Consider the following 19,497-nt stretch of genomic DNA (forward strand, 5'->3'; position numbering starts at 1 on the left):
GCCAATTAGCTGAACTAGTGTGGAAAGTCAAATGATTAGGCCCCAGGAGGAGTTGGGTTCTCCCTAATGAACCCCTGGAAAGGGTTCCACTGATATATGTTAGTTGCTGTTTAAGGAAAGGTGTTCTTTGGAAGTATCATCATCATAACCAGAGTTCTCAAGTTCATAATTTTTCATTAATAAGTTATCTAGACAAAGAGAATGGAATCATTTAGCTGTTAGAGTGGGGGAACTACCACCATTGCCAACTTCTCCCTGAATAGTATGTGTAACAGTTCTTAGTACTTTAGGAAAAGTTCCCTATAATATGCAATTAAGGGAGAAAAAACCCAAACAAACAAATCCTGAATCATTTGAGCTGCTTCAGTAACTCTGACAAGAATTCCATTAAAATTGTCTTCCAACACAGAACTATTACAGAGAAATCATAAATCATAAGAATGAGTCTAATTTTAATCACATTCAGCTAAGTAACCCTGGATTTTAGTGCTACTCTGACAAATTATTTATTTTTGCCTGAAGCCTGTCAGCCCTACCAAATGTACTTTTCTCACTCGTTGTGTGAGAAATAATTATTAATAATGTTTCTTGGTGGACCCAGAGATCAGTTTCAGTCCTTTCTCCTCTGAAAGTCCTGTTCTCCTTGTCTGGAACAAAATAAATGGAGATAGACTCTTTTTTCTATCTCAGTGAAGGACCACACCTAGAAAATGGATTTTGCCTTGGGCAACTTGAGTGAGGGTCTTCTCCTTGATGTCATCTGGAGAGTTCATTTTAATTTAGACCACCCTCAAGTTATGTCAACCAATGCAATTAAATGATGGTAACCAATTAGTTTTGATCAATGTATCATGATCAGCATCTATCAAAGGAGGATAAAACCCTTGGCCATGCCAAGGTCTCTCTCGCTCTTTTGGCATGTGCTCTCCCTCTTAGGACAGTATAGGTTTTATAGGTCTTCTGAACTCTGTTTGAGACCACATACTGTCTCTCTGAGAGACAGCATGGGTCTTTGGGGGTTTTTCTTCTGCTCATGTTAACTGCCATGTGGTCAATTCTTTACTGGTACATAATATTTGGTTTTGTTTTTTTCTGTTTCTGTTTTTTGTTTTTGCAGGGCAGTGAGGGTTAAGTGACTTGCCCAGGGTCACACAACTAGTAAGTGTCAAGTGTCTGAGGCCGGATTTGAACTCAGGTCCTCCTGAATCCAGGGCTGCTGTTTTATCTACTGCACCACCTAGCTGCCCCCTACTGGTTCATAATATTAATAAATCATAATATGTTTACAGTCCAAACTGGTACAATAGCAATTAATTTTTAAAAACACAGTTTTAGCTTAAATTTTTAAAAACCACATTTGACTTTATGAATTTAAAAGATTTTTCCCTTCAAATTTATGAAAGTCAGTTATCCTACCTTCCTTTCCATATGGTAATGATGGTTAATTTAGACTGATACATCATTGGGGTCTAGATCTAGAAGATAGAATGGACCCAAAAAACCATCCTGTCCAGCCCCTTCATTTTATGATTGAGGAGACCAAGGCCCAGGGAAGTTGTCTCATCCTAGATCACACAGGTTGTAGATATCAAAATTCAGCTCTTCAGACTCTTTAACCAGTATCCTTCTCATCGTACCACCACAAGGTCTAAAATATGCCCCCAAACATAACAGATTTCACACTAGCATAGGCAATTAAACAAAAGAAATAGGAATGAAGAAAGAAAAAAAAATAAATGTTAGTATAGTTACAATTCATTACATCTAGCTGAATTTTTAAGGTAGAAGGTGGTACAATGGGAGAACATTAGCATTATAGACAAGAGATTCAAATCCTGCCTCTGACATTTACTTCATGGATGACCTTGGGCAAGTTATAAAAGCTTCCTGAGACTCAATTCCCTCATATGTAAAATGAAGGGGTTTGACCTGATGACTTTTGAATTCTCTTTGAACTCTAGATCTATGATATTCTGTGTCTAACATAAAGTATAAAAGAGCATAATCTGCTGAAGATCACAGCAGTTGGCCCATCTGGGCAGCTAAAAAGTTGCCTGTAGAAAAAGAAACCTAGAGGGCTACTCCCAGCCAATGACAATTTCTTTTGTCAATTAAATGTAAGGCATCCTGGATAGCCACTTAAGATTCTCAAGTATAAAATGAAGGGAGCTGAATCAGATGACTTTTAAGATACCTTCCAGTTCTAAAGCTATGATCCTATAGGAGCTGATTTATTAAGGATAGCACATTGGGGCAGCTAGGTGGCGCAGTGGACAGAGCACCGGCCCTGGAGTCAGGAGGAACTGAATTCAAATGTGGCCTCAGACACTTGACACTTACTAGCTTTGTGACCCTGGGCAAGTCACTTAACCCCAATTGCCTCATCAAAAAAACCCAAAAAACAAAAGTATATTTTAGATTTAACTTGATAGTTGCAATGCTTCCCTGCTTGTCTGTGTCCTCTTCTGAACTTCTCCCTGTTCTCCTCTGTGTATTATTTTAGCTGACTGCTCTCTTTTTTCTTTTTTTTTTTCTGGTATCACTATCACTATTCCTCCCACACATGAATTTTCCCATTATTCTGCTCCCCTTTACACACACACACACACACACACACACACACACACACACACACACACACAAATAAAAGCCATCCTTTAAAACAAATACACATAGCCAACCACAAAAAAATCCACATATTGGCCATACCTGAAAATGTGTGTTTCATTCTGTACCTCTGGCTCATTCCCTTTCTGCCCACAGTTGGGAAACATAATCCATCAGACATCTTCTGGAATTTTGACTGGCCATTGTACTCATTGATCAGTGCTCTTGATTCTTTCATAATTGTTTCCCTTTGCAGTGTTGTAGTCATTATACACATTGTTCTCCTGAAACCTCACTAGTCATCAGTTCATACAAGACCCCCTCCCATAGTTTCTCTAACTCATCTCTTTAGTTATTTCTTATGGTTCAATACTTCAATGAACCTTTATTAAGCACTTACTATTAGTCAGGCATTGTGCTAATCACTGGGGATACAAAGAAAGGCAAAAATAAAAGACCTTAGTTTGCCTGTCCTCCCAAAGACTCTCTCTGTATCCTTTGCCAAGCTGATAAGTATGAAGTAGAATTTCAAGTTTGGTTTAATTTTGTATCTCATATTGATTTTTTTCAAATTGTTAATAATTTGCCTTTCTTTTGAGAATTCTATGTTCATATTATCTGATCATTTATCCACTGGGAAATGGCTCTTGTTCTTATATACCTCTATCAATTGACTAGATACTTCTACTGGAAAGATTATTTTTTTCCTAGCTCACTGTTTCCCTCTTAAATTCTGTGTGTGTGTGCGCGCGCACATGCGCGCGCAGGGCAATGAGGGTTAAGTGCCTTGCTCAGGGTCACACAGCTAGTAAGTGTCAAGTGTCTGAGGCTGGATTTGAACTCAGGTCCTCCTGAATCCAGGGCTGATGCTTTATGCACTGCATCACCCAGCTGTCCCCTCCCTTTTAAATTCTAAATGAATTAATTTTGTTTGTGTAAAAAAGTTTCAATTTTATTTAATCAAAATAATCCAGTTTTTCTCCTCTGATTTTCTCTATTCTTTGCTTGGTCAAGTAGTCTTCCATATCTATAATCATAAAATGTATCTCCTTCTCTGTACAAATCTGTTTATAACATGGTGTTTAGGAGAGAAAGAGACATATAAAGCTTATATGGCATGAGAATTGCTTTAAACCTAATTTCTGTCAAACTTATCTTCCAGTTTTCCCACTGGTTCTTGTTCCTTACTCAAGTGGTTGGAGTCCTTGGGCTTATTGAACACTATACCAGTATGTATGATTGCTTCCAAGTCTTGTGTACCTAATCTGTTTCACTAATCAACTTTTCTATTCTTTAATTAGAATCAAATAATTTTAATGATTACTTCTTTGAGGCACAGTTTGAGATCTAGTACTATTAGACTTCCTCCTTTCCCACCTTTTAAAACTTATTATTTAATTTGAGATTATTTATCTTTTGTTACTCTAAAGGAAATTTATTAATTTTTTTCTTGTTCCACAAAAAGTGCTTTTTGGTAGTTCTTTTTTGTGTGTGTATGTTTGGTAGTTCATTTTACTGAAACTGTAAATTAATTTAAATAGTATTATCTGTCATTTTTGTTCTATTGCCATAGCCCTTGAATTATATGTCTTTGATTCTGAAAACAAATATTTTGTAGTTGTGTTCACATAATTCCTGTGTATGTAGAAAGATTATTTTGGAAGCTGTGTAGAAAATATTTTGCAGAGGAGAATGACTGGAAGTACAGAAACTATAGGATAGGATATATTGATAGCATAGAAAAGATGTAATGACCTGAACTGTCATGAGCTGAATTATGGTAACTATAAGAATAAAATGATTGTTGTTCAGTATTTTGGTCAGGTTCAACTCTTCATGACCCCATGGTTTTCTTGGCAACAATACTGGAGTGGTCTAACATTTCCTTTTCCCCAGTGGATTAAGGCAAACAGGTCAAGAGACTTGCCCAGGGTCACACAGCTAGTAAGTGTCTAAGGCAAGATTTTAACTCAGATCTCTCTGACTCCAGGCCTAGAGCTCTATTCATGGAAACAGAATAGACAGGCATAATTGCAAAAGATATTATGGAGGTAGAGTCAACAGGACTTGTCAATAGATCCTGCATCTTTTGGTGTAAATGTATAGAGGGAAAATACTGAGATGTAACTAGTTGGCATGAAAAGGAGAATACTATTTTGACTGGTAAAGTTCTGCTCAAGGAAGATTAGAGATCAAAGTGAAGAATAATGGAAGAATGGATTTTTCTTGATTTCTCTTACATTTAGTTCTAACTTATGGTACATTTTGAACATAATTTCCAAATTGTTCATGTGGTTCTGCTTTATGAGAATAAAAAATGTGATTACTGTGGTTTCATTAAGGAAAATGTTTTGATAAGATTTAATCTAGCCTAGGTTGAAAAAAGAGAGATTTAACACAGAAAGTGAAATGGGGATCTGGCCATTATCCAGCAGCAGTAACAATAATATCTTGCATTTACATGGCTCTTGAAGATGTGTAGAGCAACTACATAAGGAGGTTGTTATTATTATCTCCATTTTATAAACAGAAAAAACTGAACCTGAGAGGTTAAGTGATCTAAGATTTCTCAGCTAGTAAATGTCTCTAGTGAGTTCTCCCTGACCCCAAATCCATGGATTTGTTTGCTACCCACCACTGTTCTACAATGAACTTGCTCTATGTAGACTGATAGTTTGGAAAATTCAAGCTTTAAAAAAAACCAAAAAAACAAAACCCACTTCTTCCTAGCTTTTCTACTCATTCCTTGGGAAAGTCACTTCTCTATTTTGTGCCTCAGTTTTCTTATATATATATATATATATATATAAAAGGAGGGAGTTGGGCTAGATGATCACTGAGGGCTTTTCTAGCTCTAAAACCTAAGATCCTACAAAATACTTTGATTTGAATTATAAAGTTAATATCAACAAGTATCCACTTTAAACCAAGTAGATATAATACAACACAATATTGGACTTTCTCTAAAAAATTAGTTTCCATCAAGATTTAAATTTCTTCAGGGTGGAAGATATCGTGTGTGTGTGTGTGTGTGTGTGTGTGTGTATTGTGTGCATTTAAATGGAAAACACTGATATTGATATCCCCTCTATGAATAGGATTACATACTATACTCATTTTCTTCTATATCACTTGAATTGACTTATATATCATTTCCTTTCTTAATCTTTATAAAACAAAGAGACATAGGGGGCAGCTAGGTGGCGCAGTGGATAAAGCACCGGCCCTGGATTCAGGAGGACCTGAGTTCAAATCCGGCCTCATACACTTGACATTTAGTAGCTGTGTGACTCTGGGCAAGTCACTTAACCCTCATCGCCCTACCTCCCAAAAAACCACCCCCCCAAAAGAAATTATGAGCAGAATACTCTCAGAAAACCCTGGAAACACATGAGCTGATGCAAAGTGAAATGTATATAAAGTAACAGCAATATTGTAAGACAATTAGCTGTGACTGACTTAGCTATTCTCAGCAATCCAAGACTACTCTGAAGGATTTATGATGAAAAATGCTATCCATCCCCAGAGAAAGAACTGATGGTATCTAAATAGAGATTGAAGCTTTTTTTTTTTTTACTTTATTTTTCTTGGGGATTTTTTGGGTCTATGTTTTCTTTCACAACATAACTAATATGGACATGTTTCTCATGACTACATAGGTATAATCTATATCAAATTGCTTGCCTTCTCAAAGGGGAGGGAGGAAGGGCGAGAATTTGGAACTCAATAAAAATGAATGTTAAAAATTGTTTTGGGGGCAGCTAGGTGGCGCAGTGAATAAGGCATTGGCCCTAGATTCAGGAGGACCTGAGTTCAAATCCGACCTCAGACACTTGACACTTACTATCTGTGTGACCCTGGGCAAGTCACTTAACTGTCATTGCCCTAAAAAACAAACCAAAAAAATTGTTTTTACATGTAACTAAGGGAAAATAAAATACTAAATATTTTTTTTAAAAAAAGAGGATGCCACCCACATATTCCATATTAAAAAAAGAAAGAAAGAAAGAACATCCTTCCACCAGTGCAAGTCACCACCTGCTCTGAAACTTATATAACCCTCTTAGATCGTTGACTGGCACAGTGGCACACTGAAAAGGTAAATGACTTCCCCCAGGATACACAGCTAGCATGTCAGTAGAATGATTTTGAAGAGGGGGGAGGGAATAATCATTTATATAGTATCCAGGCTCTATAGTATGCAAACTTTACAAATATCATATCATTTGATCTTCACAACAATCCTGCAAGATATTGTAACGCTTGGAATGATGCCACCTGCTGGAGATTTACTGTAGGAAAGCTCCAACATGAGGAGAGGGTCTCTGAGGGCAGGACCACGGGGGCTTTCTTTGGCATCAGGAAGTGAAGTTGGATTGTGGGAGGAGGAAGGGGGAGGCTGGGATGCTGGCTCGATCTCTTTCCTGAGGACTCTAGTGGAGAAGGGAGCTAGGAATGCTCTCTCCCTTTAATAGATAGATGAATCTAGGTCTTTCTCTCTCTCTTTACCAAATTCTTATTCTCCTTAATAAATGCTTAAAAGCCTAACTCTTGCTAAAGCTTATAATTTATTGGTGACCACTCATTAGATATTTTAGACAGTATAGCTAGAATTTTATCCCTAACAATATGTATTGTTATTATTCCCACTTTACAGTTGAGGAAACTGAGGCTAATGGTGGTTAAGTGCTTCTCCCAGGGCCACGCAGTTAGTCAGTGTTTGAGATTGGATTTGAACTTCCATCTTCTTGGCTCCAGGCCCAGCACGGTATCCACTGTGCCACCTAGCTTTTGGGTCCACATTTTCCTTAGAGACCAGTTCTCTTCTCTTAGAGGAAACTGCCTCTTGAGAAGCACAAAAAGTTGGTGGCAAATACCTTTGAAAAAACCTAATATTTAGACAAATATGGTACTCAACCGAAACTTAGAAGTTGTTATGCATGTGGCAATTTATGTTCCATGCATTATTCCAGTAATCATTTAGACTTCAAGGGGAGTTTTTCCATGAAAATTACCAGAGGCGTGAATTATTTAGCCAACATAAACAAGTCATTGCACAAGTTATTCTATAGACCTTTAATTTGTGTTGTTCTTGTTCTGGATGAAGAGAGGAAAAGAAAATATTTAAATGAAGTTTTCGTGGTTGCATCTCAGTGATAGTTCTGTTTTCCTTGACAAATCCTTTAGAGGAAGTTTGCAAATGAAAACTGGCTCACACTCTGTAGGGTGAGCGAGCTGCTTGTCTGTGCAATTGTCGGCTTGCCTGTGCGACGACTTGGGGGAAGATAAGTTATTTGTGACGGCAGCACTGTGAGAAAAGGTGGGGGTGGGGGCTCGGGGGAGAAACGCTACAGCCTGTTCAATGATTAGCAGGAAATGGGCTTGCTTGCCAGAACTCGGCATTAGGATTTTGGCTTTCACTATGCTAATTCCCTAAAGGGTAGCCTCCCCCACTTCCCCTTCCCCTCAAAAGGCCGATATCAAAAGAAAAATATTGGAGAAGCGCAATCTGGAAAGGAAAAACGGGTCCGGGGAGTTCAGAGTTGCTTCGAACTACGGGAAAACAGCTTGCAGATGCAAACCGGGGGAGCCAGGGGAAAAATAGGCTGGGCTTAAGCAACCTGCTACTGGGATTTAGACAAAGAAGGTTTAAGAGAGGCAGAGGAAAGAGGAGGGAATGGTTCCTAATGTCAGCCCAGGGAGGGAAACAGCAGCCAGGCTCGGTGAATGGAGATGGTAAGTGAGCACTCCGGGTCTTTCCGGGCAGAAGAGGCAGCTGTTCAGACCAAAATACCAGCTCAGGTGGAAAAGTAAGTTTGGAGCAAGCACTTCATGATTCTGACTGTCTTTGAAACATCATGCCTTCCTTGATGCATTATCTTTTTGTAGTTCCTATTTTTACTGTAGTCATTTTTATCATGTTCTACGTGTTTAATTTATATGGTGACCAAAACCTTCAGAGGCTAAATATAACAAATACTTTGGTTCTAGCGAACGTCTGCAATTCATTTATCAGAGGGAAAACATCTTTCCTATGGGAGAACACTATAACAGTGTCTGGGAAATCTTGCATGGAATACTTGCTCCAAAGTCACTACATAACTAGCCCTCTTTCCAAAGAGGAGGCTGAGTTTCCTTTGGCATATGCAATGGTCATACATAAGGATTTTGAAACCTTTGAGAGACTCTTCAGGGCCGTTTACATGCCTCAAAATGTTTACTGCGTTCACGTGGATGAGAAGACACCTGCTGGGTTTAAAAATGCTGTGGGGAGACTGGTGAGTTGCTTTCCCAATGCTTTTCTTGCCTCCAAGATGGAGCCAGTAGTTTATGGTGGGATATCCAGGCTCCAGGCTGACCTGCACTGCATGAGAGACCTTGTAACCTCTGAGGTAAAGTGGAAGTATCTCATCAACACTTGTGGGCAAGATTTTCCCCTGAAAACTAACAGGGAAATAATCCAACATTTGAAAGGATTTAAAGGGAAAAATCTCACCCCAGGGGTGCTGCCTCCTGCACATGCTATTGAAAGGACAAAATATATCCATAGAGAGCATCTGAGTCCAGAAGCATCTTATGTAATAAATACCCAAGCATTAAAAACCCCACCTCCCCACAATCTGACCATTTACTTTGGCTCTGCCTATGTTGCCCTCACAAGGGAGTTTATCAATTTTGTTATCCAAGATCAACGGGCCATTGATTTACTGCAATGGTCTAAGGATACCTACAGTCCTGATGAGCATTTCTGGGTGACACTCAATAGGATTCCAGGTATGTGTATCATTTCGTTTCTGCTAACAAGACAGAGTATGCTAAAAAGATCTTTTGAAGAACTGGGTTTTTTTTCCCTCTTGTCCAAGATGGAACGTAAATTTCATCCCATTCAGATTCCTAACTAATATTTCATGAGCATAATATGAAATAATGGGCTTTGTGCTAGAAAACTGTAAAACTTCCAGTATTCTACATAATATGGGAAAGTAATGATCAGAGAAACCATTCTGGACTGAACTGTACCTATACTCTCAGCAAGGCTCCTTGAATCAAGGTAATATCACTTTTCATTTGAGATAGATAAGAGGTTTCTGGGAGTTTCTCACAAATCACTTTCCCCCTTCTCCTAACCTTTGCTCTTTGAAGGAAGGAGTTTATTTAAGGCTCAGTAGATAAGAAAATCAGGAAAGATCCAACTGAACTAGCCACCTTTGCCAACAGTAAGAGAAAACTGACCTTTATTCAGGTCATATAAGAAAGGAGAAGAGGGGAGGGGGAAAAGAATGTGTTTGTATAGTGCCTAATATGTACTAAAGCACTGTACTATAAGCTTTTTAAAATGTTGTCTCATTTGATTCTTACCACAACACTGTCAGTTAGGTGCTATTATTATCCCCATTTTACATCTGAGGAAATAGAGGGTAAGGGACTTGGTCAAGGTCACATAGCTTGTAAGCGTCTAAGGATGGATTTGAACTCAAGTTTTTTTGACTCCAGGTCCATCAATTCAGTCATTGTACCACCTGGAAGAGCTCATGACTGTATTTAAGATGTGACACAGGACCTTAACTGTTCTGTTTGACTGTTCTCCCTAGAGAACAAGATGTTGGAGTCCAAAATCTCTGAGTTAATTCACAGCTGTTCTGTACTTGTTTGGCTTTTTAAAATGTCGTTTTGGTGCTTTTTTGAACACAGTAATATACCACTTCCCAAACACACTAAACTTTTCTTATAACAACACATGTTAAGCAAAACTATCCCATCCAATGGCATGGCTGACAGTATACTTATTTATGTAACATTCCAAACCATTCTCTCTCTATCCTTCATCTATGGAAAGAAAAGTATGATTTAGCATCAGTCATCAGGAACCAACTTGGTTATCACATCCAATCTGAATTCAGTAGTCTTTTCGACTGAATACACTTATCTGCAACAAATGGTCCAGGATGTGCTAGCAAACTGTTGCTCCTGATCCTGCCCCCTCTCTCTCCACTCATCTGTCATCACCCTCTCTTCTTGTTATCTCCAATTTATACTGTGCATGTTTTGTTTGTACATAGTTGTTTACTTATTGTCTCCATCAGATTGTGAGCTGCTTGAAAACAGAAACTGTTGTTCATTTGCTTTTTTTTGGGTTTTTTTTTTGTGTCAACTCAGCCCAGTGTCTAGCAGATAGTAGGTGCTCCCCTCCCACTTTCCCTTAGGTTTGCAGGTACTTTTGCCAAAAAAAGGATAAAGTTCATGCAGCTAATAGAATTTCAATTCAATTCAAAAAGACAAATATTTATTATGCATCTGAATTATGCAAGATACTAAAGAAAAGACAAATTAGAAAAAAAAACCCACCAGCACCATCCCTGGTTTTATGTATGTACCTCCTCAAATACCTTATCAAGTTACATACAACTGATCTCCAACCACAAGTGTTCTTGCTCTCTCTCACACTAGGCCAGAGGATAGATGACAGCATCATGTTGTAGGATTCAAGCCAGCTTAGGCATAATTCCAAGTCTGTCCTTCTTTAACAGAATATCTTTAATCATATCAGTTCTTCTATTTTTAATGTTAGGCATTAGTTTCTGCAAACCCGCTTACTCACTGTATACCAAAAGTCTATCTTGAAAAACAGTTAATACCACAAGCAGTGTTGTCCCTTTCTTTCCTCCCTCAGAAGCCAAAAAACCTAGTTAATGTCAGACAGTCCATTGCCATTCCACCTCTTCCAAAACAACCATCAGATGAATTTGACATTGCCCCCCATTCCCCTGACTACAATGGAAGAAAAGTTTAGTGCTCATTTTTTTAAATGGTGTAAGAAGGTAAACTCCAAGAAATTGAAATTTTCAAGAAAAAACAAACAAATGGATATGGTTGCCATAGAACAAAACTGTTTATTGCACACATCTTGTTCTCTCATTGTATCTGTGTACTGTTTAAGCTGCTTTTATTAGTTTGTGTCCTCAAGGACTAGACTGTCTTCTCCAGCGTCAGGCAGTACACATTCCCTGAATGTGGGCAGAAAAGTGGTCTTTTCTCTACTCATCCATGGCAATCCTGACTTATGCTTAGATAAAATCAACAAGCATTTATTAAATGCCTACTGTGTGCCAGGGATTGTGCTAAATGATAGAAAGAATCACTAAAAAATAAAGAATCATTTCACTGCAAGAGTTTCTTATCCCTTGGTTTGTTGCAATTCTTCTAAAAAGATCCAGGGACTCATTAGAGAAGGGGAGGGAGGAGCCAGTGGTGGATGCCATGGTGACACACCCACAGCCAACAAGAGAAGCTTAAGCAGATCAACCATGTGCCATCTTACTTGGCATGTTTATAAGAATGGGAGAAAACAGGCCAGCTTGCTTTATACTCTTCCTCACCAAACCCCTAAAGAATTTTGTAGGGAGTTATATGGGGCTGTTTTCTGGTTCTTCCATCAGAGATTCAGACTTGAATAGAAAGCTGGAATCTCAGGGTGAGAAGGTACTACGGGGTCATCTAATGTAAGCTAAACCTGAAACTGAATCCCTTTGTTAAGCTTCCTAACAGGTGTTCATCTGATCTCTGCTTGAACACCTCTAGAGAGGCAGACAGAGCCCACCACTTTCCAAACAGCCCATTACATTTTGGATAGCCTTTGCTGTTTTTCCTTTCATTAAGCCTGAAGTCTCTCCCTCTACAACTTCTGTCCACTGCTTGTAGATCTGTGCTCTGGGTTCTGTGAGAAATGAACCTAAGCTCTCTTGCAAATGGTAGCTTTTGATGACAGATAAGTCTTTGTCGTCTTCTACCACCCAAATCTTTTTTTTTTTTTTGGTGGGGCAATGGGGGTTAAGTGACTTGCCCAGGGTCACACAGCTAATATGTGTCAAGTGTCTGAGGACGGATTTGAACTCAGTTACTCCTGAATCCAGGGCCGTTGCTTTATCCACTGCACCACCTAGCTGCCCCCCTCCAAATCTTTTGTTTTACAAACCAAATGGACTTATTTCCTTAAAACGATCATAATATAATAATAGTTAACATATGTATAGTACTTTTAAGCTTATAGAACACTTTACCTATATTATCTCATTTGTTCCTTAAAATCACCCTGTAAAGCAGATGCTATTATTATTTTCATTTTAACAGATGAAGAAACTGGGGTTGAGGGGAGTTAAATGATTTCCATAAGGTCAAAGAAGGAAGGATTTATTAAGCACTTGCTATGTTCCAGACACTATGCTTAGTCCTTTACAAATATTATCTCATTTGATCCTTACAACAACTCTGGAAGGTAGGTGCTATTATTCCTATTTTACAATTAAGGAAATCGAGGCAAACAGAGGTTAGGTGACTTGCCCAGAGTCACAGAGATAGTAAGTGTCAGAGGTCACATTTGAACTCAAATCTTCCTAACTCTGAGTCCAGTGCTCTATCTACCACACCATTTAACTGCCTGGGTGCCTAGGTCATGAAGCTTAGTTTTCAGTCCCTTTGCCATTCTGTTCAATGTTCTTAGGATATATTTTAGATCATAATTGATAATCAATTGATCATCATAAGTGATATATCAAAAGATATAAACAGTCAATTCTCAAGGAAATAGTTACTATAGCCATATGACTTTCCTTTTTAAAACTAGGGTCCCCAAACTGAAAATAATATTTCATATGTGGTCTATCCAGGTCAAAGTACACCAGAACCATTATCTTCTTTACAATGAATGCCTATTAATTCAACTTAAAATTTATTCTATTAAGGTCAAGAGTAGTCTTCATTCTCTGCCTTCCTTTACTTGTCCCTCACTTCATTACCCCTCATCATCTGCCTTCCAAGCCCACAATTATACTAAAACAGCTCTTTAGTCTAGCACTTGAGCCCTCCAGAATCTATTTCCATCCTCCAACAGCACCTACTCTGCATTTACTCCCCCAATCCCCACTGATACATGGCAAATTGAGCCTGCATAGCAAGGCTGCTACATTCCTCCAGTGTATAGAGTTAACCCCAAGAGGTTGTCCCTATCACATCTTTCCTTATGTCATACTTGTTTGCAAACATACTGTCTCCCCACCAATAGACTGTAATCCTCTTGAAAAGAGGGAATGAGTCATTTCATTTTTGTATCCTGAGTACCTAGCATAGTAGGCATTTTATAAGTGATTACTGAATTGCAATGAAGATTCAATTAGCATTTTCAACTGCCATATCACACAGCTTATGATCCATTAAAACTACGAGGTCTTTTTAGCTTTGTTATTTTTTTAAATACAAGTATTTTATTATTTTCCAATTACATGTAGAGATAGTTTTCGACATTTGTTTTTATAAGATTTCAAATTTCAAATTTTTCTCCCTCCCTGCCCTCCTTCCCCCTGCCCCAGACAGCAGGTAATCTGATATAGGTTTATATATATATATATATATATATATATATATATATATATATATATATATATATATATACATATAAATCAGATTATAGGTTTTATATATATATATAATAACATTAAACATATTCCTGCATTAGTCATGTTATAAGAGAAGAATCAGAGCAAAAAAGGAAAAACCTCAAAAAAGAAAAACAACAGCCCCCAAAACAAAAGAAATAGTATGGTTCAATCAGCATCCATATTCAACAGTTCTTTTTTTTCTGGATTTGGAGAGCCTTTTCCATCATGAGTCCTTTGGGACTTTCTTGTACCATTGTATTGGTGAGAAGAATCTAGTCTATCACAGTTGATCAACACAAAATGTTGATGATACTGTGTATAATGTTCTTCTGATTCTGTTTAGCTTTGTTCTTAATAGATTAATTTCATCATTTTAGCCTTCTTAAGATTCCCGGATGTTACTGGATAAGCATGCCATCTATGCCTTTACCAAGCCATGGATAAAAATTTTGAAATTTAGGACCAAGGACAGATCCCTTGTATAGACAGCCTACTAGAGACTTTCCCACTGAATTTACATAACTACATTATTAACTCCCCTTTGGGTCCACTCATTTATCTAACTGTTCTCCTATCCACACTAAATCTCTCCATCTTCCTCTAGAATATCATGAAAGCTTGTGAAATATCTTTCTGACATTTAGGTATTACATGTCTATGGCAGTCCTCTTCAGTCACCCCATCAAAACAGAAAATAATGATAATTTCATATGACTTACTTTTGATGAATTCACATGGGCTTTTTGTAATCACAGTTTTCCTAACTTTCCGCAAAGGATCCCTTGAATAATATGTTCTGGAATTTTGTTAAAAATGCCTCAAATAATAGGGGAACTAGGTGGTGCAGTGGAGAGAGTGCTGAACCTGGAGTCAGGAAGACTCATCTTCATGAATACAAATCTGGCCTCAGACACTTACTAGCTGTGTGACCCTGGGAAAGTCACTTAACTGTATTTTGTCTCAGTTTCTTCATCTGTAAAAATGAGCTGGAGAAGAAAATGGCAAACCACTCCACTATCTTGGCCAAGATAAACCCAAACAGGTCACAATGACACTGAAAATGACTGAATAACCAGAAATAGGGTTGGGTTGAAGAAGAAATTACATTTTGGGGGGGCAAATTCAAGAATACAATTTTGCTTTTAGGGCAAGAATATTTTTATTTTGATAATGCAATGTATTACAGTGAAGAATGACAGTATTTTAATACAAATAAGTAGTTAGAAGAATTCACCCTTACTTTTTTGAAAATTAGTACCACATCTACTTATTTCTAGTCATTAAGTGGCATCTCTTCTGCTCTCCATAATTTTTCTAAAGTCAACAGCAGCTCAATAATTTCCCCCCACCACATTCTTCAAAACTTTAGTACCTAGTTCCTTGTCAGAACAATATTTTCACCTGGATTTTTTGTTCCTGCATACTTTTGTGTTTGCCGAATTATTTTTAGTTCCCCTTTTTATCATAGAAATTACCTTGATCACAGAAATGACCACTTCTTCCTCTTCTTTCCAGCTTACAATGTTTTGTCTACCTTGCTTCATTTATTTTGTCTTTTGAAATTTGATTTTGAACTAAGTATTATAAATACCTTAATGTCAACATGGAGTAGTAAAATTCCATGTTGGGAATGTAAATCCTTTTCCTAATGAGATTTGTTTGAATAACTTAAGTTTATGTGGAGTCCAATGGTTTTCATTTCAAGTGAAATGTATGAATTCAGTTTTTGTTTCTACTAGACCTTTCTGGTATCAGAAAGTCACTGGATGGCCCAACTAGGTAAAAGTCTAGAAGAAAAAAAAACCCAAAAGTACATTACAGTGCAAAATGAGGGCACTGGATTAGATCATGTCAGTTCCTTATGACTCTAAAATTCTTTGATTCTTTTTTTGTGTGTGTGTGAAACTTTGGGTTCTCATGGATGCATTTGTGCCAAGTTACTGTCATTCTTTACTATCACACATTGCATTATCTTTTCATATGCAACTGGGATGTGTGTAAAGATTCTTGCCCTAAGGGCAAAATTGTATTCCTGAACTAGCCAAAAATTTGCCCTTTGTCCTACAACTTAACCCTACTATTTAGCCTTAATTCCTGGGGCTGTAGACATTTGCAGTTGAGTTTTCAACATAAATCCACACCCTTAGCCTGGTCCTGGGGTGAAGTAAGTATTCGATGAGGAAATCTACCAGGTACATACGTCATAGGGGAATGCAACCTAAAGAAATAGGGCATTCTAACATTCCCTTTAATTAGTATCCCAGATGGAGTTACAGTACTTTAGAGAAGGCAATTTTTAAAGCTTGAATTTAGCATTAGGAAGGACCTTCAACTTGAACTTTTTTTTTAAAGGCTGTTCCACTGCCAGCTATGTAGAAGTTCATTGTTTTTATAATCCCTCTTAGAGAATTTTGTTTCTCAATGGATTATACAGTTCTTTCAAAAGTGGTAGTTTCTGACTCCTGAATTGGGCCTCAGATAGCTTCTGTATTACATAAGCCACTGTTCTCAATTGAAACTAAGAGCTATGGAAACAGGACTCCTATTAATACCAAAAGGACCCTTTTGTTCCCCCCAGCCTCTCAGGTTGTGAATCAGTGGGCCACTAGAGCACTAGATTTACACTGCCCTCCTCTTCTCAAATGAAATTCTGTATTAGCACTTATATTTACACAGTATACCCATTCTAACCTAGTAGAAAATAAGGACCTAGAAGACTGTGGAGTCCCTAGTGCTTAGTACAATGCCTGACACATAGCAGAAGCCTATACAAACATTTGTTGTACTGAATATGCTAGTAATATTTTACATCCACAACACTTAAATGGATCTCTGATCTCATGGCTGTGGATATTCCTTCTAATGGAGTGATCACCACCCATCCTGTAATTATCTTGTCCATGTCTTTCTTCTTTTTGGGGATATATCTCATGCCCTGGGATCCTTCTTTAAGGTGTCTTCACATATGGGTACCACAGCAGCAAGAGTTCTGTCCATCTGTCATTCCTCATTTTTGTAACTTTGCCAGCCCTCTCCCTTTTTGGATCATGCATCTCTCTGATATCTTTTATACCATTTCTCACATAAAATTTGAAACTGGGAATATGCTATGGCTTATTTACAATGACTTTATGGCTCCTATTTTTAAAAGATTTCAGGCATTTGGTGACTCCCAACACTATCATATTACTGATGTTAAAAAGATGTGGGGGTTTTCATTTTTCTGGAAGAAGCGTGGGCTTGTATCACTTATTCCTCTCCAGGCTGCACTCCTGACTTTTCCAACTCTCTTCACCATTCTTTTCCTTCAACCCCACCACTACCTCCACCACATTTTCATGTCTTCCTCTCCACCCCTTTTCAGCTTCCTTTTATGTGTTGTCTTCACCCATTAGAATCTAAGCTCCTTGAGGTCTAGGATTGTCTTTTTGCTTCCATTTATAATCTCAGTACATGCCACAAGTTACTTGTTAAGTTGAATGGAAAGCACTTGAAAGTTTCCTAACTGCAATCTATCTCACTATCTTTCTCCAATTTAATTCTACGACCAGCTAGACTTAAATTCACATGCAATGTCTCTTCCTGATATAATAGCCTATAGACCGTCCATCCAACTGTATGTCATTATTTGGACAATAAGGTGTCCCTATATATTTTGTTTTTTCGGTGTGCATAATCTTTTGAATGACTCTGAATTTCATTTAGACCTTGAAATGTTCCTTGAAATATGTGAGGGCTTGTTACATATATTGATGCAAAATTTAATTCTGACAACAATAATATCTTACATTTATATGATACTTTACAACTTCCAAAGCACAACTTTGCAGACAACCCTAGGAAGGATTAGTAGGAACATTTTCATAAATGACATGCTCCCAATTCCCTATACTCCTTGTTTGAGATATATATATATATATATATACACACACACACACACACACTCACATATATATACAAACATACATACATACGTACATATATATATACACAAACATACATATATATATGTGTGTGTGTGTGTATGTATGTATGTATGTATGTATGTATATATATATATATACACACACACACACATACATATATTCCTCCTCAGTCATTCTTATTGGTAGGAAAGTTCTCCAGCACTGATCCATCCACACTTGCAGGAGTCATATCACTGGGCTGACCCAACTTGATGACATTTAATAGTGATAAATGCAAAATCCCATCCCTAGGTTTTAAAAAAAGTCAGCCATATAAGTACAACTGCAAAGCAAGTCACACACACACAAAGGCCCCAGAATGTCAGTGTAATGCTAGCTTAATGTGGCAGCTTGGCTGTTGTGTTTCATTGATATTCACTGATATTCATTGAGGCTTCATTGATATTCACTATTAAGTACCTATCACATGTCAGGTACTGTCTAGGCAGTGGGGACACAAATACAAAAATGAAACAGTCCTTGTCCTCAAGGAGCTTATATTCCATTGGGGTATTACCACATTCACACAGATAAGCAAATAATATATATGTACATAAATATAAAGTAAATGCAATATATAAAACTACTGTTTTATTTAGTCATTTTTCAGTCATGTCTGACTCTTTGTGACTCCATTTGGAGTTTTCTTGGCAAAGATACTGGAGTGATTTGCCCTTTCCCTCTCTAGCTCATTTTACAGATGAGGAAACTAAGGCAAACTGGATTAAATGACTTGCCCAGGGTCACACAGCTAATGTCTAAAGCCAGATTTGAACTCAGGAAGAGGAGCCTGGCATTCTATCCATTATGTCACCTAACTGCCAAAAAAAATACTCTATATCTATTATCTACACACACATATATATATATACACATATACATATATTTGGGTGTGTGGATATGTACATATACATATGCATATGTATATACACAAATACCACTATAAAAATACTAAGTAATTTCTAAGGATGAGAGTACTAGCAACTGGGAGGATCAAGATAGGTCTTATGTAGGAGGTAGAATTTGAGCAGAGTAATGAAGGAAATTAGGGATTCTGAGGTGAAGATATATATATATAGGGGCAGCTAGGTGGCTCAGTGGATAGAACACTGGTCCTGGATTCAGGAGGACCTGAGTTCAAATCTGGCCTCAGACACTTAACACTTATTAGCTGTGTGACCCTGGGCAAGTCACTTAACCCCAATTGCCTCACACACACAAAAAAAAACCCTATACACACACACACACACACACACACACACACACACACACACATATAGTAATGATTGGAATGACACCATCTGCTGGAGAGTTACTGTAGGAAAGTTCCGGCATGAGGAGAAGGCATCTGAGGGCAAGCCATGAGGCTTTTCCTCATGGCGGAGCTTTCCTACAGTAACTCTCCAGCAGGTGGCATCATTCCAATTGTTACAGTGTGCTAGGGGGAGGCAACCTGAGCAAAAGAAAGGAGACAAGCAATGGAATGTCTTGTA

The 19,497-nt window shown here is 37.8% G+C and overlaps 1 protein-coding gene across 5 annotated transcripts in view; it reads left to right on the plus strand.

The window, feature by feature from the left end:
- The window catches only part of GCNT2 (glucosaminyl (N-acetyl) transferase 2 (I blood group)), a 132,451-nt gene that overhangs the window by 44,305 nt on the left and 68,649 nt on the right, over positions 1–19,497 (plus strand). Inside the window, exons 1-2 of one of the 5 annotated variants that reach the window (XM_043965965.1) lie at positions 8,038–8,417; positions 8,599–9,381. The exons of 2 other annotated variants lie outside the window; for them this stretch is intronic. In XM_043965965.1, the coding sequence (XP_043821900.1) occupies positions 8,679–9,381 (703 nt within the window). In that variant the 5' untranslated portion in view covers positions 8,038–8,417; positions 8,599–8,678. 2 more of the 5 variants (XM_043965975.1, XM_043965949.1) reach the window with 2 other exon arrangements.

The sequence above is a fragment of the Dromiciops gliroides genome, chromosome 1, assembly GCF_019393635.1.
Source record: "Dromiciops gliroides isolate mDroGli1 chromosome 1, mDroGli1.pri, whole genome shotgun sequence".
Classification (NCBI taxonomy): Eukaryota; Metazoa; Chordata; class Mammalia; order Microbiotheria; family Microbiotheriidae; genus Dromiciops; species Dromiciops gliroides.